General features: G+C 40.7%; 1 protein-coding gene across 3 annotated transcripts in view; it reads left to right on the forward strand.

Moving 5' to 3' along the window:
* Nucleotides 1-27,067, forward strand: part of CASR (calcium sensing receptor) — a 73,524-nt gene that overhangs the window by 27,164 nt on the left and 19,293 nt on the right. For 2 of the 3 annotated variants that reach the window (XM_067004325.1, XM_048055164.2), the window contains exons 2-4: nt 8,340-8,784; nt 17,433-17,739; nt 21,178-22,059. In XM_067004325.1, coding sequence (XP_066860426.1) covers nt 8,600-8,784; nt 17,433-17,739; nt 21,178-22,059 — 1,374 coding nt within the window. In that variant the 5' untranslated portion in view covers nt 8,340-8,599. Of the gene's footprint in view, nt 1-8,057; nt 8,075-8,339; nt 8,785-17,432; nt 17,740-21,177; nt 22,060-27,067 lie in introns of those variants that run through there. The other variant, XM_013201518.3, reaches the window with a different exon arrangement.

Consider the following 27,067-nt stretch of genomic DNA (forward strand, 5'->3'; position numbering starts at 1 on the left):
AGGAATAAAGACATGCCCTTGAGGTCCTCGGAGCTGCTTCGCAAGCTAGCCTGCAACCTTGCCTATGTAGAAATGGCTCCAAAAACAAACCTCACCCGCCACATAGCTATCCACCAGGCTCTCGCGGTTCAGAAGCCACTTGAAGACCCATGTCTGCTAACATCCAATGGTGTTAGCTGAAACCATTAAATGCTCTCAGCTAAAAGCCCAAGTATTTCTCTGAGATTTTTTCTATTTCCACTTCTGCTTTCACTTTTTTTGCTTCCCACCATCAGCAAACACAGAGTTATTTCTACAAAGGAATATCAGTTCCCAGGACCTATATCACACTGGTCAGGGATTTTGAATATGCTACTGCTGGTATGCAAGTTATTTTAAAAGTGTTATGTGAATCCCCAAATCAGGTGCAGTCCTGATGGAAGGGTGGTTGTTATAAAGCCATGCAGTCCTAGCTGTATTGCTTGGCCTGAGATCATACTCTCTTTATGAGACAGTAGAGTCTAAAGTAAAGTTTAACTGCCATTGCAAACTGCCATTTGCTACCACCAAATTTGTTTGAGACTCATTGAAACAGTGTTCTGGTTAGACCTGGCTGAGGCTTAGACATCGGTCTGTAACAGTTTAGGATTCCTTGTTCTCAAATTGCTGTTGGGCAGATAATCAATAGTGATACCCTAGGCACATTTCTCCCCCTCTGCAATTAGAAGTCCTGAACAAAGATCAGAGTGTGACTTTTTATTATTCTTTATTACTTGGATGCCAGAGTTTAGTGGTAAAGGAAAACTAGTGATATGACTGTTACATGAAAATAATGCCACAGATATGAAAAGTGTTCTAAACACCTAGCAGATGGTAACCCCCTGACAAAATTCACACTGATGGGCATATCTGATGGAGCAGTATTAAATGTGATACAATTGCCTGGTTTACTATATACATTTTCATATTTAGTTTATCTTGGAGAATTGAAAATGTTAATATAGGGCAACTTCTTAGGTTTCCTTCACCAACTTAAACATGTTCTAAGGCCTACTTTCTTTCTGCAGGCTATTCCTCCCTGTGCTAAGAATGTGTGTTGTTTTTTCTTTTTTCACTTGACCTGGCCAGGTTTTGTTATTTACAAGCTTCAGCAGCTTCTTCAGTATCATGGCAGATTTGTATGAAATATTTTTGGCCTTGCTTTGGCTTCTCTAATGCCAAATATGATTTTAATATATCTTTTTTTAACATGTTTTTCAGTAATATAATAGGATATTTGCATCCTGATTCCTGCCAACAGAGTTCCATTTATACCAGATATCACCCCCTTAAGCTAATAGCAGGGCATGGAAACACTGTCATGTGCTGATAGTCTTGATGATTTCATAAAGTCTCGTTCTTAGTAAAACTTCTAGCATTCATGTTTTTTATTTAATTTAAAACCAAAAGTGTGTAGTCGTTCTTAAATGAAATCATTATTCTAGACCTGAATTCTGCTTTTCACACCACTTGTCTCTTAACTCTCCAAACTTTTCTGAGGTTGAGATCCCATTTCTGAATCATGTCACTTTACCAGACAAAAATCTCTCTGTTATAAGGGGAGGTAAGAACCATTGCCTTTGACACTGGCAAAAATTATTTTATTTTCACCTAACATTTTCCTTCTTTAAAGACAGAACAGTTTAATTCCACCAAGTGATTTCAAATACAGCTCTTCTGTTGGAACACACTAGCAATCTGGTTTTGATTATATCTTTGATGTGTTCATTTTGACCAAACAGGTGCAAAAACACTGTGCTCATGCCTGCCCTGGTGACATATATGAACAATTTACTTCTTCTCATACTGTCATGGTACCTCAGAGCTAGAAGTCTTGTCTGGTCTCAGTACTGTGAAGTTTTGTGTCCTGTGTCCATCATCCATTTCTCCATGGAATGCCCTTCTTCAGCTGTCTTGAGCAATGAGATTGGACACAAACTTGACCACATTTATGCTCTCTAATCTCTGTTCTACCTGAATCTCTTCCACATCCATTGAGGGCAGGCATGTTGCTTAATAGGACTCTAGTGGGTAAGCAATGAGTTCGGCTCCTCCAAACCAACCAACACCACAGCTCTGGAAAAATCTCACCTGCAGGCTCTGCTTACCATGGGGCATCCAGGCCTCACAAAGGCAAGGCAGACTGGCTAAGCAGGACTATGTGTCAGTCCAAGGTCTTTTGGGGTCTGTGGATGAGGACAGGCTTATTGCCATGGGACACAGCCAGGACCAGGAGTCTTCCCCAGCTCCCCAGCTCCCTGCTGTAAAAAGGTACTGCAAGCCCAGGAGAGTCAGTGGAGCTTGAGCATGTTGGCTCCTTGTTGGCAACCTTGCAGCGTCCAGGTTGACCACATGCAGTTCAACAAGTTTTACCTTTTTTCTGAATGGGAGGGAAAAACTTCTGAAAGATCAGAGTTTCTTCTGAAATTTCAAGGCCTTGTGGATATAAACAGGCTCAACTTTGATTTGTGTTCAGCTGATTATCTACCGTAAGTTAACAACATTGTGCTGTTCCAAAAAAGACAAGTGCCATGCTGAGATGTATAAACAGGGCTGTAGCCTGCAAGTAATCCTACCACTCTACTCAGCTCTGGTAAGGGCCCAGCAAGAACACTATGTCCGTTTCTGCACTACACTAAGTGTGTCTACACTAAGTGTGGAGACACACTAGAGAGAGTTCAGAGGAACGAAACAAGAATAATCTGAGTTCAGGAAAGCATTGTTTGTGAAAAAGGAAAAAAAAAATATTAAATGAATATAGTTTGCTTGGTCTAAAATAAGGGGATATAATAAGAGGAAGGGAATTCAAATTCCAAACAGGTGATTATAATGAGGAAGGTGCAAATATGTAATAGACAGGAAAAGAAGATAGACTTATGCTGCAACAAAAAGCATTTAAATTAGATGTAAGGAAAAATTTGCACTGGAAAAAGTAGAGGAAACATTGGAATAGGTTGCTCTGGCAGTCTGACACATCTCCTTCCTTGTAAGGCTTTAGACAACATATGCTGGGACTAGTACAAATATTGCTGTGCCCATCCTTGGCTAAGGGACGGTCTGCATAACCCCTTGAGATCCTTTTCTACTCTGTTATTTTATGAACTTGAGAAGCTGCAGTTTAAAGTTGTGGTTCACTCCTGTTTGACTAAGAAGTAATACATACTATGAAAGTGCCATTCATATTCTTTTCACACAAAGAACAAACTGAACATTTCTGAATTTTCTGCATGATTCCTGACAGCCATATTCAACTAGCAAAACAGTGCCAATTGCAAATCTCTCAAATACCTGTGCCTGTCCAAGGGAACCTCCTCTTCTCCCTCAGGTAGTGTTTCTGCCATGACAGTAGTGTCCCGTTGTCTCCTCCTGCTCCTGGAGCCACTTTAAGTTTCTCCACTTAAGTTTAGGTGAGATAGCTGGTATTTTACTTCCATTTCCAAAAGAGTTTAAAATCAAAAAGTCTGACAAAACACAAGAAAAAAATATAGTTAAAGAGTACTTTAAAGTTTTCTGCACTGGAGAGCATATAATCACAGTATTTACACACTAATACTAAATAATGTTTTAAATATAAAACTATTTGCAAAGGAAAGAAAATAGTAACAAAGCTTCTTTCTAAATTTAGTTGCTTGTTAATTTAATCTTTTCAATTTGTTAGCTGAAAACTGCAGGAGCACAGTAATTTGTTCTATTAGTGGTACAATTTCCACCTGTATTTTGCTAAATTCTTATGTCTTCAGGCATGCATTAGCAGGTAGTTCAATATTAGGCTGCATAACACTCTCCTTTAATAAGGAAGAGGCCCATTATCTTAATCCAATTATAGAAAAGAGACCTGAAGGAAGATTTGCTGCAATGAAAGATGATGCTAGAGGATATTAGCTCTTGCTACTGGCAGCGAGCAAATAGCTGCTCATCACAAAATCAGTATCTTAAATTTTTTTCAACCTCAGGCACAGAGAGCACTTGAAAGCAGCTGGGAGACTTGTGTCATATTAAATGAGTTGAAGATACCGGATGTCCCAGCTATAGGAGGTATTTAGTTATGGACAGTAATCAATTGTGAGATTTACAAGGAGTTGGGCATACACTTAGGTTTGTCTGTTTGTTTGTTTTTCTGGATATCTTACAGGGCATCTGCATCTTTTTTGCCAGTACATCTTTGTACATCTGTGCCTCAGTTTGCTGCCACAGGGATGTGACTTATACATCCACAACCTATTACAGACAGGACCTGTGATATTATTTCAGTTCTGAGTCCCATTCCTGTGAATAGATAGTTCCAAATTATTCAGTGAGATGCTAAGTATCACCTTATACCATGAATGAGTAACTTTCTTCTCATTGTCTAATGCCTTGTCATGCTCTTGAATGACATCTTGGAGTACTGAGTTCTGTAAATACTGTTTTAAAATTAACCTTTTTTTATCAGTTCAGATCTGTTACCTTTGAACTTTGTCTGCTGCACAGAAAGAGAAAGAATGTGAATTCACTTTTCCTGCATGTAATACTTCAGGCATGTACAGTTGGGTGACAAAGAGAGGTTCCTAAATATTTAGTAGCATCAGCTCAAACCCCTCCACAGCATCCCAGCAAACTAAATTATATTGTCTGTCTGTTCGTGATGAAAACTCTTTACTCTTTCATAAGCAAAGAACCCTAAAGGTAAAAGAAAGCCTTATTAAAGAGAAAATAGAAAACTGGGAAAAGCAGATTATTAAATCAGAAAGATGTGCTCTTGAGCTCACCCTCTTCCCACAGCAGATGTGGAACTCATTGATCCCTTCCCACCTTGGCTGAGTCCCACACACACTGTCCCCTGAAGAAGCATGCAGACCCCCAGCTCTCTTTGCCAGCTGGAAGGGAGTAAAGAGGAAGGGATGCCCTTGGCTAAATAGTGAGACCATCCCATCTCTTTGCAACCACCTTAAGAAATTATTGCTCCCTGCTTCAAACACCTCATTTCTAAGTACTGTACTCTAAATTCAGCCTTGCTGGTGCTGACCCTCACCTCAATATGTTGTATCAGCTTTTTTTCCTTCCTTTTTTTTTTCTAAGTATAGAAGAAATAAAAATTCAGATGACTTTTCCTCCTGCTTCCCTTTCTTAGGACTCCTCCCTGTTCTCCTGTGAAGCTGCCTTGCTGGCTGGAGTAACTCCTCATCTCCCTCAGCACTGGAGTGATTCCACAGCCTACCTTTAGTCTGGGTACAGCATGTTTTGTCCATTCCTTACTGGAGGTGATGAGTGATATTCTGTTCATACTAGCCTCAAAACTGGTGGTATTTAAGCAAGAGTGCTCAACAATAGCATGACTGCTGTGTCAGTGATGCTGGCTCCTCTAGACCTTGCTCTCTAAGAGATGCTGGCAGAGTGCTCCCTACAGAAAGTAGCCTCTTGCCAAAGCTCCAGCTTGCCCCTCTTTCCTTTGTCCACAAACGTCAGCCAGGAGTTCTTGATTATTCATTTAGGTTCCATATACTGCCTATAATTTCACATCTTTTCTGTTCTCCCCTTTTCTTCATGTCCTTTTTTTAATTTAAACATTACCAGATTTTCTAACCATGAAATCTCTCCTGGACACACAACTTTTTCACTGTTTTTTTTTGGGGGGGGCTGCTTTCATGTATTCTATATTCTACATTGTGACATGTGTATCTGAATCAACACTATCTGCAAGCATATTTAAGTTGACTTCAATAATACTGTTAATGTTACTTCTCAATTTTAAATCTTGCTGTGCTCCGCAGAAGACCATTTCACATACCTTTTGGCGGCTATTTCTTTCAGAACAGAATTACAGAATTTATTATTGAAGTGTTCAGAAGAGGTCCCAGTTTTCCAGTTAATTTGAATTTGTGCCTCCCTGCTGCCTGATCTGAGGAGTGCTTGGGAAAAAGGACAGGCAGAGTAGTGATAGGGATGCTCTGGCCACAGTTCTCCACACAGGTGTGAACTTTCCTAAGCTGTTCTTTCAATTGGGCAGGGAGTGGTGGTGAGCAGAAGTAGAGAGTGTGTATGGTATACTTGACCTCCCTCCCCGTCTGCAATGTATTTGATGTGCTCCTTAAGCACTGGGCTTGCTGCACATTTGTCAGGTGCTTGACTGTATGCACAGGAAGGCTAGCAATGTGCCAAGGTCATTGCATATAGCTCTCTTCTGCAGCAGGCAGACAAAATGCCTTTGTGAACCAGAGCAGAATGAAACGAGTCTGCAGCTGACTGCAACGATTGCTTGCCTTTCAGTAACAAGTCGCATAGGAACTGGCAGACTTAGCCTCAGCCAGGTGGAAAGAGAGAACCTCAGCCTAGAAAATGCCTGAAATACTTTTTCATACCTTCTTTTGAATCCATAAATGGATTGGGAGGAAGATGACCTTTCGCTGATTGAAAAGTGACAAAGTATTTTCCTCCCTTTTATATTGGGCACCGAGGAAGCAAGAACCACCTTCCATCTGATCCATCTGCTGGGCAAAATAAGAACACAAAAGCTCAAGGACAGTTTTATGCACACTCACTCTATGCTCTAATCTATCACCTGCTAGTCCTGGCTTTGGTCAAAGGTCTGTCATCCTGATGTCAAAGGGCTACATGGCAATACCAGAGGCTTCTCAGTAAAAGATACCAGTCAGATGATAAAACAACGCTCTAACAAGCAGTACAATATATTGCAATATAAAGCAGTGTGACATAACTCCAGTCGCTTGCCAGAATAATGTCCCAAAGTGTTTTTGAGCTAACAGTGTCAGCAGCAGCTGGACATTTCATGTGCATGTTTCAGATTTTGGGGATGGAGATGAAAAGCCCACTCAGCAATAGAGATCTAGCTGTCAGGTTTGTCAAAAATGGGAGTTTCAGACTTTGGACTGAGTCCTTTTGATGTTGTGAACATGAAATACATCTTTTTTCACACAAAACCCAGTATGTTCCCACAAGATCTTCTAATGTGACTCCACATTTCCTGGTAGAAAATTGCTTAAATGTATCTTGACCTCTAGCCAAAGATTTGATTCTCCTTGCCAATAAAAATGCATTTGTTTAAGCCAGGACCAAAGTATAGCTTAGAACAGATAAGTGCAGCATATACCCAGCCATCCAAGTGTGCTGACTGCAGAGGCATGAGAATGATGTGAGCTTTGTCTCTCTTCTCCTGTTGACTGCTGCTTCTGGACCTTCATTTTAACCAAAATGTGTGAAATATTTGCATGTGCTTGGTGGTCATAAAGCATGCACAATCATTAGGGCTGAGTAGTAGAAGAACCCCTGTGATAATAGTGTTTCCCTGCAATAGCTCCTCTTTCGACCTGGGTAGAGGTCAAATCCTTTAGGTATATCTACTGCATTATAAACCATCCTCATAAAAAATGTTCTCAGCACTTGAAAAGTCTTGATAATTTGCTTCAGAAATTTAAACCATCCTCAGGATTAGCAGGGTACACTGAAAATTGGCCAACTTCAGAGTTTTACTGCTAGTTTTTACACCTATTACCAATAGGCAGAAGAGCCATTTATGATGAATTTTCATGTCCCCTTCTCCCTTAGAGCCTTTGCCATTTTTGTATGCCATAATTAAGTTAGCTCTTCTTTTGTCAGGCCTGTAGATGTGCTGAAGGGAAAACGTATTGAGCATAGAGAAGCTTCAGTATTTCTTGTCCTAGTAGGGCGCAAGCTTCAAACCACTTCAGCTAAGCCTGGAGTGACATGATGGCTGAACCTTTCAAGCCTTCCCAATTCATTATGGAAAAGTATCTTGACTTCAGATGCTTCCCTGGAAGTTATCCTCACTTTAGATGTCTTTCTTCTGACCTTGTTTCATTTTTAGCAAGAATAAGTTCAAAACAGAAAGTAGAGTGATCAATGGAAAGGATAGGATGGAAATACACCAAAACTTTATCCTAGTTATTTGCTTAAGAGAAGGTTTTGATTCCTAATGCATTTGATTTTTCCATATTTCCAGCTTTCCCATCCAAGCATCTCCTACAATGTGCTCTGTTCATTGAGGTCTGATTGCAAGTTTTGCAGAGTCTTCTGTGGCCACTGTCATGTAGAATCACAGGTAGGTTTGGTAATACACTTCACAGGTGTGATAGAGAGTTAGGACATCTGAGAGAATCCCTGACACTTGTTTGAGGAGATATGGCTGTGATCCCTGCAGTGCCTGAACCTCTTTCAAAGGTGGTATGTGTCCTGGGCAGGTTGCTGAGTGGGGACAGCCTGCGGGGGTGGCATACTGAGAGGTTTGTTTGTCAAAGTAGAACCAACCTGGAATCATGGGGCCCTGGTGTGTAGCTGAGATCACTTCTCATTTCTTTCTTTTGCAGTTCTCAGAGGTGGGCTCTCTGTAATGCTTTGGCCATGAAGAAACAAGGACTGCTGAATTGCTGTTTTGCAATGGAGAAGAGAGAGCAAGAAATACCAGCACCGTGGCTTCCACCTTGTTGCTTACCTCCCTGCAGTCATGTGTCCCAAATCCTCCCTGTGCTATATTAAGGAAAGGAAAAGCTTGGACATTGCGACATCTGCTTTCGTACATCATATTTTCCAATTTCACGTCCTATAGCCCCTGGTGAAAAGAGGAACAATGACTTTATATAGCTGCTGTTTGATTCTTTTGCTATTTACATGGAACACTGCTGCCTATGGGCCAAACCAACGGGCACAGAAGAAGGGAGACATTATTCTTGGTGGATTGTTCCCCATCCATTTTGGAGTGGCTGCTAAAGACCAGGATCTAAAGTCAAGACCTGAATCAGTGGAGTGTATAAGGTAAGCCACAAAAAGAGAAAATAAAAAAGTTTTGGTGGGGGAGTACTACAGTTAACTGCAAGTGATATGCTATAAGCTGTGTACATACAGTCTGTAATCCAGTGCTTGTAGAGACCTGCTCTACAAGGCAGTGGAAAGATATGGTGTAAATAACAGGAAAAAAAAAAACTGTAAAGACTGAAGTGTGTATTTTAAAAGAGTATTGCAAGTAATATTGGGACAGTAAAAGAGAGCAATCCCTGCATTACTCAACACTGCCAAAACAGGAATATACTGATCTATCTGGCCATTCACAGCGGACATTTGAACAGTATCCAAAAATTAGCTTTCCTAGCAGACAGACAGAAAATCACATGTAGTACCTTTGAGTTCATTTGATTTCAGTCATACATGGCAAAATATCTCAGAAATCAGATTTGGAGTTTCATTTACAGTCTGCCTCTCATCTTTACAAACTGTTTGGTTGCCTAAACAAGTGAATAAGTGAGAGTGCCATAGGTCACTGCTTTTGAGAAAATCCCACTGAACACATAGCTGTCCTCTTAGGACATTTACAAAGTCCAGACTTGAACTCTTTACTCAGCTTTTCCTCAGTCAGCTTTTCCTCACTCAGTCTTCTTCTTCTGTGTAAACAGTGCATATAGATTTTGTCTAAATTTTTGTCAGTTAACCCTGGAGGGAGAAATGCACATAAAACCAGCTTCTCTTATTGACGTGTAGGCATTTTTATGATGAAACATGAGGCACTTTACAGCTCTGCACATAATACACATAACAATTGGGAACTGACAGAAACTGATTGCAATTGAAATACACCAAAATTGAAATACAGCCAAAAAAACAGTTGATAGGGAATTTTGTCATGACCTTGCATGGGAAAGCACTTCAGTGTCATAGACCTCTTCTGAAACCATATGTTATAAATTATATATCTAGAATTATTTGGACCTCTCATCCCAGTTCAGTTCTGTTGCAATGGTAATGAAGAATAACTGACAACATTCCTGCTATGCTCACAGATTCCAGGTGCAGTTTCCTACTGAAATATTCAGCAGAATGTATCCATCCAGGTTATGAGAGCATCTCCAGATGTTCTCATGGGGAGCACACAGAAAGGAGAGTAATTAAATAGGGGTTCTTTTGCCTTCTTAAGTCCGTGTACACAAAAGTCAAAAACTAAATGTATGTAGAATGTCTACTTCATGGAGCAAGATGTAGCTTGTATTAGTAATTTTTGTTTCCTGGATGCAGCAATTTAAAACTGGAATGCTGAGAAGTGATGGAATATTTCAGCTCATTGTCTTCTTTACCTGCTCCATGTGACAGGCAGCACATGCTAGTATTTGCAAACTGAATATAACATTCATTTCTGCTAGCACTGGGTCAGCCTCAGTGACGGTCTTGACAAGGATGTATTGGTAGAATGCATCAGAGGAGAATGTTCCCCCAGAAGTACTGCAAATGTGAGGTTGCCAAAAGATTTGTTAACTAGGCAGCACTGCCAACAATAGGCATATCCTGAAAAAGTAGACCAGCTGTTTTATGGACACAATGGGAGCTCCTTATAGGTGGCATTTGATCTGCCAAGAGGCATCCTCCACCTGAAATTTCCATGGGTAAAATCTGTGTTCCTCTTACCCCTAAACCAAGAAGCTGCAGGCACAAAATGAAGGAGTTGACTGAAGAAACACTTATGCCATTTTCCATATTTGTTCAAGGAACTGGACAAATTATGAGATGATAGCATAATGCAAAAGAATACTTAAAGGAAGGCAAAAATCTAGTTGCAGAGGTAGTAGCAACTACAACAGGAGCAATTTGCCTAGAGGTAGCTCAAAGCTCTTTCATTGTACATCTTCACTAGTAAATGCCTATTTCCAGGAAAGGTTTAATTCAAAAATGTTTAGATTGGGCATACCTTTTGAGACTGGCCATCAGATTTTAATGATGAAGACATTTAATCCATGAGACAGTTTATGTGCTGTGGTGAGGTTTTTGTTACTAGTACATGTTAAATTGAAAGCAGATATTTTTGCTGAAATGATTTGCTGTCTCAAGCAGAAGATTCCTCTGTCTGGAATTGCACAGAGATACAGAGATCTCACAAGACAGGACCACAACCAAAAGGTGGTCCTTTTTGGTTTTGGACCCTATTATTAGGCAGTAACCTGGGGTAGGGTTGTGCATGCAGACTCAGTATATTCTCCAAGTCATGAGCTAGAGTCTTCCATATCACAATTCAGTTTCCTCAGTTCTGGGCAGTTGGTTAGTCTGGAAAAATGAAACTCATACTTTCTGGAAAATAAAATTATAGGCTTCAGTTTCTTCCCAAAGTCAAATCTCCCCAGTCTTGTAGCATCAAAAACTTTTGTAGGATGGCAAATCCACTAAAGTAGCATAAGCATGGCAGCACCTGGTGAAACCAACAGTTCAAAATCTGTTTCATACTTTGACTGCCCTTTTCACACTTCTCTGAGCCTTCTTCAGTGGTACTGTATCTTTTCAAAGATGAGGCTAATTTATTTGATATCCATCCCTTTTTTAGATGGCCTTTAATTTCTTTATTGCATAGGAAAATATGTCACATATCCATTAGGAAAATTAGACCCAGGTCAGTAGAGGAGTCTGTGGGCATCCTCTCTCCTCTGTCTTTCATCATTCTCTCCACCATTAGGCAATAACAGCAACAAGTCATCAGACCATGACAGGCTCCTTGCCTTGAGTCCAAGAAAAAACCTAAGGGTCCTACTGAAACTCTACAGGTGGTTTGTCCTCTGCGTCTTCTGGAGTTCAGTATCAAACAATTTATGAAAATGTGGCTTTCCTTTCATCTGAGAACCATTCAGCCTGATCTGTGCTGTTTGGACTTTTTTCCACGCATGTAGCTCTGTTCAGTGCCATACCTATACTCCTGAACAGGGTCTCTTAAAATGGGTAGGACAGTTTTCCCTCCACTCTTTTAATTTTCACAATCTTCATACTCTTGTGGTACTGTGCTTATATCCCCAGCTCAGCATACAAACCTACTGTGCATACCTTGCACATGATTATTTGAAAAACTGTTCCCATAACCCAGCAGTGAAAGGAAAAGGGAACAATAATGATCTGTTCATAGTTCCTTTCATGCTGATTCTACTGAAAATACATCTTTGCATTTTGAGCAACAGGTTATAGAGTCCAAACTGTAAACTTTCTCATGATTTTGCCACACCAAATGTCATACAGGAGTGAGAGCATTGTGTTTCCTTTGCTTCAGAATTAGTTACAGGGTTTATTGTTTAAACAAAGTGTCCCGCATTTGATATAAATACACCTTCTGTCTTTGTATACCTCAGGTGCTGTCACAGCAACTTTCCTTATAACATTTGCTGATGCATATCTGATGTGTATGGTTGGAGACAGAGTCTGATTGCAGCACAAGCAATCCCTGACCCCTGTTCCCTATCAGCACCAACAGAGGCCTGTTCATAACCTGATTTCTCTGTCCTTTCTTGATGCCAGGTAGATTAGCAGTTTTAGTGGTGGTAGTGTTGTTAGTGTTATTGTTAGTAGTGTTATTGATAGTATTATTGCACAGATTGGCCATACCCATGGATTCTTCTCACTGTAATGTACTGTTTGCAATGAGCACATACCTTCACTGTGTTGAGATACAGCATAGCCAATATGGTGTAACAAGGTTGTCATTTTTGTGAATATTTCCTTGATTCTGATCAGCGATCTAGACTAGGCCCCACACTGTGACAGCCTTTGAGCTGTGAAACACTGCGTGGTGAGACATTGTCCTGGTGTCATAGTGTATGGCTTCACACTACATGTCTCCAGGACACTTGAGCTCACTGGGTCAACGTGTCTGAGAGAACAGAGTTTTAATGCTAGCCCGAGGCACTCTTTCTTGTGGATGTGTTTGCTAATCCAAATGCAGAACTGTATGCTTATCATGCTATTTAGATCTTCTCTTTCCCCTCCAGCAGCAAGTTATTTCCTTTTCATCTTTCTCTTCCACCCTCCTTCTCAGCCTCCTTCTGAGCTTTGGCCTGCACAGTTAATTCCCTTAACCAAAGTTCTAACTTTTAAAGGTGGTAAGCAACTCGTTATACCTCCTGACTGCAGGAATCTGACAAATGACTGAAGGTCTCCCCTTCGCATATCTTAGTAATAGCATTGGTAGTAGAAGCAATAACATGTAATTAATGTACTGGAAATCTAGAGAGGACAGAGAAATTAGTATGTGTGTATAACCACTACAGGAAGAGGAGTACTGGTATGAGCCAAGAGGCATATGCAGCCTTTGCCACCATTCTTGAAAAAAATGACGTCAGATATGGGAGAGTAAGTGGAAGCTGTTTAGAACTTTCACATTGCTTTCTCCTTTTCTTTCATATAGTAAAGGTCTCAGTTTCATGCCTTGCAAGTTTTGATAAATGAAGGTCATGAATTCACATGAAGCTGTGAATTCATGACCTTCTCTCCTTCATGGAAACTAACAGATCTCCATTTCCCTGCTGGATCCAGACAACACGAGCTGTTCTACCAAGAACCAGATAAACAAACAATCACTATTTCAGGTTTCTCCTCAGGGTTTCTTGCAGTCATTAGGCTCTGCAATCCTTCATCCTTTCTGACACTCCCCTGTGCATTTATTGGCTTTGGCTTCATCTTACAGATGGAGAAACTTAGAGAACAGCTTGAGCAGGGTCCCATCATAAGCTCATGACAGGAGGAGCATGTGCATCCTGAGCATCCCTGCATAGACATATTTATACCAACTAGAAAGAAACCTATGGGAATTAGTAAGATGTTGTTTGCAGTATCATCTAGCAATCTAGTCTAGCAAAAATCTTGTTTGCAATCTTGTCTAGCAAACTGGACTGCTGCAAAAATAAGCTTTCCCCTGGGGATGTGAAGATTAAGATGAAGATTTGTGGAGGATTTTTTTCTGATATCTCTTTTTTTGTTTGTGCTTCTGCCTGGGAACTGAAAGAACAGTGGATTGCTCTGGGTCTGAGGGACAGGTGGGAGAATGGTCACTATAACGGAAGCATTTAAAGAACTGAGTGTACATAAAAATTCAATTCTACAACTTTGGGCACTGAATTATTTACATTAAACTTCCATTTAGAGCTTAATGCCCACTTTTTATGGCAGCACATCTCAGAAATGCTAAAGTGCAAGACTAAGCCAATGCACTTGTAAAAATAACATGTCAGAAAATAAGTTTTGGAGTTTGCTTATTTTCCACTAAAACAATACCAGGAGCTATTTAAAGATTCTGGAAGTCTAATGAAATGTCTGTTTCTATTAGTAAATCCTTTGCATGTTGTATTTTCTTCATGGAAATTACCAGTCAAATTTCTGCATGGTTGGAAGAATATGACAGTGACTAGTCACAGTAGTCACAGCAGGTCAACAAAAGGTCAGCTGGATCTGTGTAACCTGCTGCCAAGTTCAAAGGCCATTTTTACCCATCACTCACATACACACCAAGCCAGAAGTTTCCAATCTTTTGTTGGGGTATTACAGTACAATGGAAAAGGATTTATACACACAATTTCCATTCACATAGACTGAAGGAATCCTGAAATCTTGCTTCAGTAAGATCAGTTTAGTGTCACTGCGTTCATCTGACCATATCAGTGTTAGCACTTATAGTGCTGATGGAATACTCTCATTTAACAAATGAGACCTTGTCTGAAGATCTATGAGGTATTAGAAAAGATGGAGTGAGATGTGTTTGTCTCCATCCCATCTGATCCTCTTCTGCTGATCTGCCGATGCTGCTATCACTAGAGGTGTAACTGGAAAGAATTGCACGTCTGCTGTCCATGCTAGTATGAGATAAATTATCAAAAGCATTTCAAACACATTTGGAATATAACTCCTAGACAAGGCTTCCATCCCTTCCTTTCCTCTCCAAAAGAAAGTCAATCCAATCTCAAACAAATGAAGTGCAGGCCTAATGCTATAAATAAATATTCATCAGGAACATATGTCAGAAAGGAAAAGAAAAGCAGTTGTGTATCATGGGTCCGTTATATCTTAGGTCATGTAATTCAGAGATTGAAAGTTCACAATCTCATGAAGCTTATCTTTAGAAATCTTCACCTTGGTAATGGAAACATATCTGAAAGCATTTTAAAATGGCACTCATTTGAAATCTAAAATCTAGTCACTCTGCATCTGAGTGATGCACATAGCATATTGAATAACAAACATTCTTTGAAATCAAGGAGAAGACAGTCCATCTCTTACTGTTTTTGAAGATACCACCTGAAATATTGCAGCATTTTAGTAATTTAAACCAAATTTCTGTCAAAGGGACAGAATACTCAATCTAACTTTTTTTTTATCCACTTCTATAATGTAATGTGAACTCACTTATACTTACGTTTACACATACTAGAGTGTGTGAAAATCCTTACAGTTGTACTTCCCAACTTCTCAGCAGTCTTCCCTTTAAATATATAAAAATGCTTTTAGTTTTTTTCTGTTTTACACTGGGAGCCTGAATATTGTTCGTTGTTTCAAATCCTATTTTCATTTTAGTTAAAAATACCTGTGCACAGATTTAGATTTTTAAAAAGAAGTATCATAAAACACATTCTTGCTGCCATTCTGATTCATTCATGCATTAGAGACTGGGTGAGGCAGCTTGGTATGCCCAGCACATTTGTTTTTTTTTATATTCACTGCCTTATTCACTCTGAGACTTGCTCTTTTATTTCAGAGCTCTCCCATTGCCTTTCACTCCTTAATGGTTTGGAACTAGAGAAAAAAAAAATCTAAATGACCAAATTCTAAATGTAACCCACATTCCAATGTTCTAAACGGTGTCCATTTTCTAAACGGTGATCTTAGAAAAGCTAGCTATCCATTTGGTCATACATTATAACTAAGGATTTTTATTGGTCTCAACGTTTCTGACCTGAAGTTGCTCAAGAGATTTGTGCTGAAACCATGCTGTGTGTTGTTTGAGGTACAGTGTCAGAACAGAACCTCTTTTGGAAGTTATCCAAAGATTTCTGGCAAAATGAAGTTGGATAAATTAAGTTTTTAGGACCTAAAGATGAACCTTAGATGTGATATCTTTAGAATTTCTGATTCCAGATAAGTCAGATAAAACTCTTAGAAAATCAGTAATTTTGGTACGTTCATTCAGCTTTGAAGAAATCAGTCATAGGAAACATAAATTTTGGAAGCAATTCATTTAATCCAGTAATTAAAAAATGTTCTGGTCGTATATCTCAGAAATTGAAAGGCCATGATTTTATGAACCTCATTTTTAGAAACCTTCACCTTGGTATGGAAAAGCATTTCAAAGTAACACTTATTTGAAACCCAAAATCTACCATTTTATATAGATTCTATTCTAGGGCCAACCATTTCCCCAGGCTCATCCTGTTCTGGGTCCCATCAATTTTTCCAATTAATCTCAAGCATAACAGCTTTGACACCTTCCTGTTTCCAACTGCAACTCAACACTAAACTGTAAACCAGTTGCTAACCTGATCTACAGTGCATTACAAGGAAAGGCAAGTGTCAGTTCATAGACGAATTAGCCATTCCAGCTGAGTTATCCCAAAATGTAACAGCTTAATAGACACACAACTGATTGCTTTCAGAGTTTTACAGCTTTTACTGTAAGAGAATAGCACATGTCAAAGTTACTTTCTTCCTGCTGCTTTCCTTGAAGAAGCTTCTCCCTGTTTTGGGTTAGTCACTCACCCAACATCAGCTCCTATTCCATGTCAGAAAACACAGCTTCTCCACTTCAGAGAACAAAGAAAGCTTCAAAAAACGGTGTTTCAGTTTCACAGGCCAGCTCTGGTGGCAACTTCTGAGCTTGTGTCTAAAGCAGATGTATGAAAACACCATAATAAAGAGAATATTATTCTTTCAATGAGAACAATGAAGTACCTAATTAGCAAGTTAACAAGTTATGCTAGGATTTATAACATATCTCTGTTTGCTCATATAAACAGGTTGGTTGTGCCCTCTCTCACAGTGTGAAGTGGTGATATGAGGCCCAGTGTTACAGATGACTAAATTTCCTTGAGCAGAACATCCAACAGCATGCCAGTGCTGTGGCTTATCTCACATTGCCTGCCTAAAACCAACAGGCCCTGGCATACTACGTATCCCTGAGCCCAAGTTCCTGTCAGCATCATGTTCAGGCTTAGCAGACACTGCCATCTGCATTCAGAAACATGTCAGAGGAGGCAGGCTGGAAGGAAATCTGGTAGGAGAAGCTTTGTGTTAGAGCATTTGCTGAAGAATCATGAGATCCAGGCCCAGTGTCCTCAGGAGAACCAACCCTCCAGGCATGCTCTCTTTTGACTTTCCCAGAGATCAGGGGACTTAGAAAAGGTCATCTTATCCTCACAATCTCTTAACTGAGCTCCCAAACTGATGAGTTGAAAAGCAGAACAAAATCTTTTTGCATATGCACACCTCTCTTATAACCACTGAACGCACAAAAGCAAAAGTTTCTGAATTCAGCCGGATGAGAGACTGAGCTAAATAGTGTAAGCTGCTTTTGCCTTTTGTATCTAGAATCTTTCATTCTCCCCTTGTCTCAGCCCTGGTCTCATCTCCTCTGTTTCCCTCCTTCTCACTCTGTGTTATTTTTATTTGTTTCACTCTCCCAGGTATAATTTCCGAGGCTTCCGCTGGCTCCAGGCTATGATCTTTGCCATAGAAGAAATAAACAGTAGCCCAAATCTCCTTCCCAACATGACCTTGGGATACAGGATATTTGATACTTGCAATACAGTCTCTAAAGCCCTCGAGGCCACTCTGAGTTTTGTGGCTCAGAACAAGATAGACTCCTTGAACCTGGATGAATTCTGCAACTGCTCAGAACATATCCCTTCCACCATTGCAGTCGTGGGGGCAACCGGCTCTGGGGTCTCCACCGCCGTGGCCAATCTGCTGGGACTCTTTTACATACCTCAGGTATGCTTTCACTTGTCTTGCTTAGATTACACGTGGCCTGCCTCTCTGCTCTGCAGTGCTACCAGGTGTATGGCACAGCTGGGGATATTGCTGTTTGGAGAGGGGTACATTGCAGAACAAGGATGGAGAACTGCACTGCTGCTAATGTACTCGGTCTCTGTTTCAAACATAAGAAGGTTTGGAAATGGAGAGGCTAACTGTAATGGAGAGGTAACTGTATACAGTAACTGAATACATCCTTGGAGGGTTAAGGGGTAAGACAATGCTGGGAAGCACTGTCTTTCAGAGTGAGACAATGGTTTATCTAACAGAAAACAGTCTTATTTCACTCCAGATGTGCTGTGTCACATCAAAATGAATACTTTTATTAGTAAAAGATACAAGCCTTCGGTCTCATACTTGTCAGTTACATATTTGGACCAGTACAGGCATATTCAGAGGCTGTGCCAGGTTCTCTGTTCCACTCTCTGCCACCCACCACAAGGGCTCAAGCAAAGTTCAGCCTCCATGGCTTGTTTGATCTTTGCCACTTCGCATAGACCCTCAAGGAGAGGGTCAATACAAAATATGTTTTTTTCTTATGGTAGAAATCTGTAATCCCCCCAAAAAAGATTACCAGGCAGCCAGTAACAACATCCAGCCAACAGCAATATTGTAGCCTAGGAGGAAGGTAGAGTTTTAGCCTAGGAGGAGGGTAGAGGATGAGCAGTTTAGCCTCTGACCAAGAGTAATTTAGACAAGTCGTTGTCAGTTGCCAACTATGACAGCTTAGTTGTGATGTTGTTTCACTGTGGTCACTCTCTAGTTATGCCCACCTTGCACAGAGCTTGGTAAGGCAGACCTCATTCGTTGCCAGACACCCTTACCTCTGTCAGTATCTCTGATTATTCAAGTAGGTGACCTGCAAAGTTTTTGTTTCTGATGATCAGGTGCTGTGAAGGGTTATTCTGGGCTGCCCTGCCTTTCTTTGACTTAGGGCCTCCAAAACAAGATTTGTGATAGTATGTGTATATGTCCCAGCTTGTTCCTGGGTCATCTACATGGCAGTGTAGTTGTGCCAGCTGCTGTGCCATAACATCCTTCTTGCTGTTTGCTGAATCTGCTGGGACCAGGGACAGTATCCACAGTCCCATGCTTTTGTTTGACAAAGCTGTTGCTCTGCCAAGACCCTGAGCAAAATAAGAGGTTGGCATACTATAGCCTAATGTTGCTGCTGTTGATTTTAGATTTCCACACTGAAGACAACTTCTGGAAAGTGCTTGGCTTTATGCATTTAGGTGTTGCCTTGTATAGCCTAATATTTCTTGTTCCCCTTCCAAAATGAGTGCAGGTGCCAGAGCTTACAGAAGGCCTTGTGACAAGATTGCATCACGCTGTTCTCTCACTCTGCCAGGCCACTCTGCCATTATTTTAGCCAGGGCTCTAATTCCCACCTATATCACAAATGAAGAAGGAAGAATTCTTGCCTGCCTGGTGCTCTGTAATATATCTTGTCTACTTAATGTTCTTATTAGCCTGATTCCCTTGCAGGAATCTGAAGGAATGGACATTGGGTGTCTGAGCAGGAAAGAATGGTTTAAGCTATGACTAACATCTGCTGTCTAGATATTGCCCAGAGCAGCATTGGAAGGTGGTGTGTAATAAACACTGTGGTGGCATTTTAAGGCATACTGTTAATTTACACGTCACATTACCATGTTAACAAGAGCTACTGAGAAGGGTCGGTGGGTTTGACTGTACTTAATAGATGTTTGCAGTTCTCAGAGTTTTTCTTTGAACAGGGAATGATGTTTATGCTATAAGGAAGTAGCCTTTATCTAGTGGTTACAGAAATGGGTAGAGGTCAGTAGGTTCAGTTCTCAATGTGGAATGAAATTTCAGACAGGTGGCTGGAGTCTGACAACAGAAAGCAGGCTTTTAAACTGGGAGTTGTTGGGCAGCATTAGAACATGCATTATCACTGCCATTTATAGCAAGCCATTAGCAAATCCATGCTTAATAAACCCTACATTTCAGTATAAGTTGGAAGTATATTTTACAATTAATCTAAGGCTCATTACTCATCCTGTTGACATAGAAACTGAAAATGTTATGGCTTCTGTTCTATTTCTTAGTATCTTACTTCAGTGTACCCTATTAAACTGCCAGTGGTTAAGAATGAGGGGACTCATTAAAGATCGACTTTTTCACGTTTAAAAGAGATGCCAGGACATTTGCTGAAGCTCCCAAACCAATGGGCACTGCTAAGGTCTAAACAGGGAAGCCACTGTGATGTTGTCTAAGGTCACCTTCCCTGGAGAATCCAGGCCTCGCTCTTGCACACAAATATCCCTGGAGAGGAAATTCATCTCTTACAGCATCTGCAGGATTAGAGTACCTTGTCTGTACCTTCTGGCACGAGGTTGCAGGAGATGAGGGTAGTTCTGGGTAGGAGCCTGTCCGGGGGCGAGCACAGCTCTGTGAAAGGACAGTATGTTCCTGTGGCCCTTGAAACTGCACTAGGAAACCTCCTTCTTTTCTTTCTTCTTGCAGAAGCACTAAATGCCAGAGTTTAAGGAAGAGATAAGTTTTTATGTAAGTTTCCACTTTGTACAAAATGAACTGTTTATAGAAGATTTTTCAAAGTGAGAGGCAGTCCTAAAGAGTTCAGATACCAATCTCAAAATGCAAAGATAAGTGAGATTTAAAACTTCTTCATATCTTTAAACTATTCTCTTTTGGGTTTTACTGTTTCCCTACTTACAGAAAATTCAAATTATATCTTAAAAGCATATGGCACTTGTTCTGATTAGGAAAAAGAAAACATTTCTTGATAGATTTAGTAAAGGAAATAAAATCCAATTTTGATGGCAAAACATGGTGGCTCATCGAGTGAGGAATGTCTACTGGCTTCTTTGCTGATTATGTCCAGCAATCAGGAAATCATGCTAAGGTAATGACTAGCATTACCTTAACACTCCCCAGGGTCAAGGCCACTGATGCACATCACATCCTTCCTCCAGCTGGCAGAGGTTGTAAATAACAGGCCTATGGTTCCTGATGAAGCCTGTTTAAGGATGGGGACAGAGGTGACAGGAGAGTCAGTGCCGCCCATGGCTCACCTCCTTGCCATTCCCCCAGGCTAGTGTCAGTGTCACACTCCCTCTGACCCTTGGCCTCACAGGAGGGCACACACTTGCTCCATCCGCTTGGGTCTGAGCAGCTGCTCCTCCATGTGTGTCTCTGTAGGACACCCACAGTTACAAGTACATACAGTCTCTCAGAGTGGATTGTGTTCAACCACAGGCCAAGAGAACATGGCTGACCATGTGGTGCCAGCCCTCCCTTCCTCCCATCTGAGGCTGTTTAGGTTGACAGTTAATCTAGGTAAACGTTGGCATTTTATTCCCAGGCAGTTCACTTCATGGTCTGTTTTGCTTGTCTGCTGTGCTCTTGCAGGTCAGCTATGCCTCATCCAGTCGTCTTTTGAGCAATAAGAATCAGTTTAAGTCCTTCCTCCGCACAATCCCCAATGACGAGCATCAGGCCACCGCGATGGCAGACATCATCGAGTACTTCCGCTGGAACTGGGTGGGGACAATTGCAGCTGATGATGATTATGGACGGCCAGGGATTGAAAAGTTTCGGGAGGAGGCAGAGGAGAGAGACATCTGCATTGATTTTAGTGAGCTCATCTCACAGTATTCGGACAAAGAGGAGATCCAGCAGGTGGTGGAGGTCATCCAGAACTCCACAGCAAGAGTAATTGTTGTTTTCTCCAGTGGCCCGGACCTGGAACCACTCATCAAAGAGATAGTCAGGCGAAACATCACCGGCAAGATCTGGCTGGCGAGTGAGGCCTGGGCCAGCTCTTCCCTGATAGCCATGCCAGAGTTCTTCCGTGTCATTGGCAGCACCATTGGGTTTGCACTGAAGGCAGGACAGATCCCAGGCTTTCGTGAGTTCCTGCAGAAGGTGCATCCCAAGAAATCCACCAACAATGGCTTTGCCAAGGAGTTTTGGGAGGAGACATTTAACTGCTATCTCCCTGATGGGTCCAAAAATTCTCCAGCTTCAGCTTCCTTCCACAAGGCCCATGAAGAGGGCTTGGGCACTGGAAACAGTACAACTGCCTTTCGACCTCCTTGCACAGGGGATGAGAACATCACCAGTGTGGAGACGCCATACATGGACTACACACACTTGCGGATATCCTATAACGTGTATTTGGCAGTATATTCTATTGCCCATGCTTTGCAGGATATATACACCTGTACCCCTGGGAAAGGACTCTTCACTAATGGATCCTGTGCAGACATTAAGAAGGTTGAGGCATGGCAGGTAAGTCCTTTATTGCTGTTAAGACATACCTGTGCAAGATACTCATAGAAAAAAAAATACAAGCTATCCTGGAGCGCCTCCATGCTGCCTGGGGAGAGGTGTCTTTCACAATCCTGGGTCTTGGACAAGCAGTCAGGCTCCTGGGATTTAGCATATCACTGCAGGCAATTTAGGTCCACCTTGCAGTGAAAGTAATTTGTGTAAGGTTTGCCTGCAGTGGAAGGGGTTTAAACTAAGTTAAATTTTCTTGTATTCGCTACAGGCCAAAAGTGCACACACAGACAATTACCACAGCCTGGCTGACGCAAGGTAATTTGATCATATATTGAGCCCTTACATAAACAAGAGGGTCTGGAGAGAACACATAAACAAGGAAAACAGTTTTTAGAGTTCATTGTCTTTGGCAAGCTCTACAGGTTTTGCAATCCCACAGCAATTTTCCATACAGGCCATATTTTTTTTCCACAGTTTTCAGCTTATATAGGATCAAACTAAAGCAGATTGAATAATGAAGAAAAATAATGTGTGTCCATTGGGCAAATAGTAGATAAATAATAGATAGCAATGGTATTTGTGAACTGATAAAACGATACTAACAACACATTCACTAATTCAGTCGAAACATTCTGTTCACTGGTTTATGGATAATATTGTGGCATTCTGGTCTTCTGATCCTTTATTAATACTCTATACGCTATCATGTATTTGATCGTGCTATCTAATGCACTATTCATTGTGTGTTTTGAATATCCACTACCTTCTGAAATAGAAGGATTAGACTTAAGCCTAACAAATGAAGATATGCCAAATATGCAGCAAATTAGTTGCCCAGTTCTGGTCATGACATAAAACTTGGATCCCAAACATATCTGAAATCAGAACACTAATGAATGAAAAGAGGATCACAGCCATGTTTGCATATGTAATTTCTTCTGTCTGGGATAGACTAATCAAAATAGAGGCTGCCCATGCCACAAACTTTGCAGATATTGGGTCAGCATTCGCATTTGTGAACTGCAGTTTGGTTCCTGTCTAGTCTCGGTCAATGCATAAACATCAGTCAAAACCAAGTAAAAGATTTTCTTGGCAGTTTTGAAAACTGCACTCTTTAGCTCTAGGTACTTAATTTGGGTCTGCCAAAGACATTTTACTCAGAGTTAATAAGTGCAGGATTTGGCCCTGGTGTGGGGGAATTCTCCAATTGCTGGCTCCGAGATTTCTGTCTTTCAATGCTGTTTTGCTTTTCAGGAGCATACTGGCAGAACTGGGCAAGTCATAGACAGATTTGTCTTTCACTTGTATTGGTAAAAGTGTTTCAGAATAAATATATTTTTAATTCATTCCCTCATGCTTTGTCACCTTGGAAAGAAAAAAGAGCGGGATATTCACACTATATTGTAGTAATGGGATTGTCGATGATTCCAAAATAGAGAAGAATGTCTTTTTATTTTTCTTGTCTGGTACTGAAGGATAGCTATATCAAAATGTAAAGCACCCTGATCCAGGCTTCCTGCTTTAGAGTACAAAGAAAGGGGGGAGGGGCTAGAACGTGACTGGCTAGGAATAGCAGGTGCTACAAGGGAGCAGTGCATATTTGAAATGACCACCATTATGTGGCGTTGGCCGTCAAGCATATTTGATATTTGTGCATTTTTTCACTTCATTTCAACATCAAACTTACAAATAGCAGGTAAATGCCAAATCTGTGCGCACACCTACTTCACATCAGGCATTGCGGCTCATTACCTTCAGGAAGCTTTCCTTAGCCACAGGAGTAATGAGTTCACCTCACAAACCTGCATCCTCCAGCATCTCCAGAGAATGCTTTTCTGAACAACCAGAATCTAAGACTGAAGAAAACCTTACTGCAGAAATTAACTTCCGTCACGGCAGTTCTTCTGTGGCTGCTCCCTTTTCTCACAATCAGTTCAAGGGTTTCTTAGTAGAAAGCAATCTGAGGGTGTAAGGAAGCCTCCCTGCCAGACACTGGAGGCAGCAGCCACTAAGTGTCTGAAGTCACTGACCAGGTGGTGTGTGTCACAGACAAGGCAATCCCTGTGAACTTGTGGCTCCATTATCCTCAATTCCTTTCCATGGTTGTCTTTGCCAGCAGGATCAGTGGCTGGTGAGGATAAATGGTGTGTTCTGCCTTATAATTTCGTATAGTATGAATTTGTTTCTTTTCAGTGGTATTATCCCACTAACTCATAAGAGTTATCATTTTTTTATTGTCTGCTAGTATATTATGCACTCAGAATACAAACCTTTTGGAGGAACCGTTATATGTATTTTGTTCAGGGTGTTTGTGTGGATTTGCGTATAGAAATAACATTTTTACCTCAGTGATCAGTTCATTTGAACTGGATAGCATGAAGCCTGGCACAGAACTACTGTGAGCCAGCTAGATACGCATTCCCATTCACTGGTGGACTGTGATTTTTTAGAAGAGCGTATTGAGTAGAGCTAATTCTGTTTGTTTCGCTGGTTCATGGACATGCTTTCCCCAAACACAGGCTCTCCCATAAGCTATAGAAGAACAGTATGGCAAGGGTACAACATGAGCTCAGGCCTCCTGCACTGAAACTTCTTCCCTACCTCTTTGTCCTGTTTCTCAGTAACAGCTCCAATAGTCTGCTGTTACAGTCCTTCTTTTCTTAACATCTTCTTTGATAGAACAGCCCACATTTTTGAACAAAGAGCTGATGGGTCTCTCTTTCTGTCTCACAGTAAAATCATTGTGATTCAATAGGGCTCTTGAGTAGGCTCTTGAGAAGGCTCCTGAGAAGGCAAAAGTGTGCAGTCACAGGGTCATGGAGCAGACCATCCTTAGATGAACTCAGAATATTTTCAAGTTGTGGTTACACTGGCATCTGTAAGCTTTGACAGGTCCATGAGTAAAAAATTAGATAGCTCTTCTAGTCACCAAGGCAAAGATGTACATCTGAAAAATGTACTGTCCAAATGGTTAGAAGGTAAAGGACACACTCAAGTAAATTATTCTATGCCTAGAAATCTGATTGACCTCAGACTTAGTGAAAAACTGCCTTCTGCTGTTCCACCAAAGTGAAAAAAAAATAAATTAAAAAATAAAAATAAATCAAATGTGAATTGGCTTCAACTAGGATCAGCTGAAGTCTTTATTACAGGACTGTGCACCTCCCAGCCAACAGTTCCTTCCTCTGTGCTGGTGACACCCATTATGAAGAGGTAAAAATGGACTGGTGCCTTTTCCAACTTTGCATTTATGTATGTCTGGCTGTGTGTCAATTGATTCTGCGAGGCTTTAAAGAAGTGAGTGTTTCCTTAGATGATATACATCTCTCCAGGCTTTTGAACCCAAGCGTTTATCTAATCACTTTTGTGTCTGTGGAACTATGTAGGCCGGTTGGACAATTGAAATGGTGTACTGAAAACAACTGCTTTGTGGTATAGAGAGCAAAACAATTTCAAAACAGGTATTAACTGAGGCTGATATGAAACTTAGTCGTTCAGGAAGAATTGCTATGAAGATAGAGGCAGTTTCAGATCCTGTTGGGACTTTGAATAGACTGACTATAAAGAGTTGTTAATGGAAAGTGACAGCAAATGGGTGCAGTGAGCCTCATATATTGATTAGATCTCTGCACAGATGGGTAAAGATGGCATTAAACACCTCCCAGAAGAGACACTTTAATCAGATTTTGATTATGCAAGATATTATATGTGGATTATGCTACCTATAAACACTGAGCTTGTAGGATAACTATTGGCTCTACTAATAGCTTTAATAATTGGACAAATCACAATATACTACTTAGAACTAAATTTAGACTTCAATTAATAAAAAGAACCCTATTTTAGGCTCTTAGATATTTTGCCATAACAATTACTGTGCAGTATGTTGACATCCCAAGAGCATTAAAGCATCATTTACTCAGTCAGGATTTCTGACGATAGATTCTTCACCACTAGTAAACACAGTTCCCTGGGCCCGTGTGTGCAATGGGTTAGTTCATATTGTGTTTGTTAAAAGTGGAAAACAAAGCAAATATGTCATCAGGTATAGACTAGGTGTCCACACTGGTTCTTTCATATGGTGGCTGTAGCTACAGATAGAAGCATATAGAGTACACTACAGAGCACCATCCAATAGCACTGACAATGAGCTCTCCCTGTACATGTGCTGCCGCTTTTGTCTGTACAGAGAAAAAACCTTAATAGGAACCTCAAAAATGTTAAAATAGAGCCACTTGCTAAATGTGCAGTTTATAATCCTCTGTATAATAAACCATGTAGATGTATACCACATTCAGGAGAGTAATCTTGATCCATCTAAAGCACGCTTTACATTAGATGTAAAGCCTGGGTATTTCACTTCTGAAGGGCTGTGTTTTCCAGCATACTTGTGTTGAACAAGATTTATTATCCCCAGCAGATGTGCTACATAGCAGAGCTTTTTCTTTATTAGTATGGTCTATGGCAGGTCACAGCTCCTGTCACAGATTGTGTCTTATTTCTAGTTTGAATTTTTAGCTAGCCTTTAGTTCCACTGGTCTCTACTTGGCCTTGCTCTATTAGATTTTACAGTCCATCATATCTTTCAATGAGGTGTTTATGCACATTGATTAAATGATTCCTCAGTCTTATCTTGGTAATTTAAACGGAGTGAATTTAGGTCCTACGATACTCTTTCTGGTTTATTTCTGTATCTTATCCAGTTACTCATCCTTTTTGACACATTTTCAGTATTGCTATAACAGCCTCAGCACAGCCAGACAGTGGAAGTGGAAAAAATAAATAAATAAAAATAAAAAGTCCCACATTTACATACACTTATTACTTCTTCATTTATACATGTACAAGTCACATTAGCCTTCCTTACCATGGTGGAAAGGCTGCAATGAATTGCCTGTAATACTTTACAGGATGTGGTACCCTTTCTGTGCCTGTGGCTGGAATTTCTAATGCCTTGATACGTAAGTCTGAATTTCACCACACTAAACCCCAATGTGAGAGAGCAACCTAGGGG

Source organism: Anser cygnoides, chromosome 1, assembly GCF_040182565.1.
Source record: "Anser cygnoides isolate HZ-2024a breed goose chromosome 1, Taihu_goose_T2T_genome, whole genome shotgun sequence".
Taxonomy (NCBI): domain Eukaryota; kingdom Metazoa; phylum Chordata; class Aves; order Anseriformes; family Anatidae; genus Anser; species Anser cygnoides.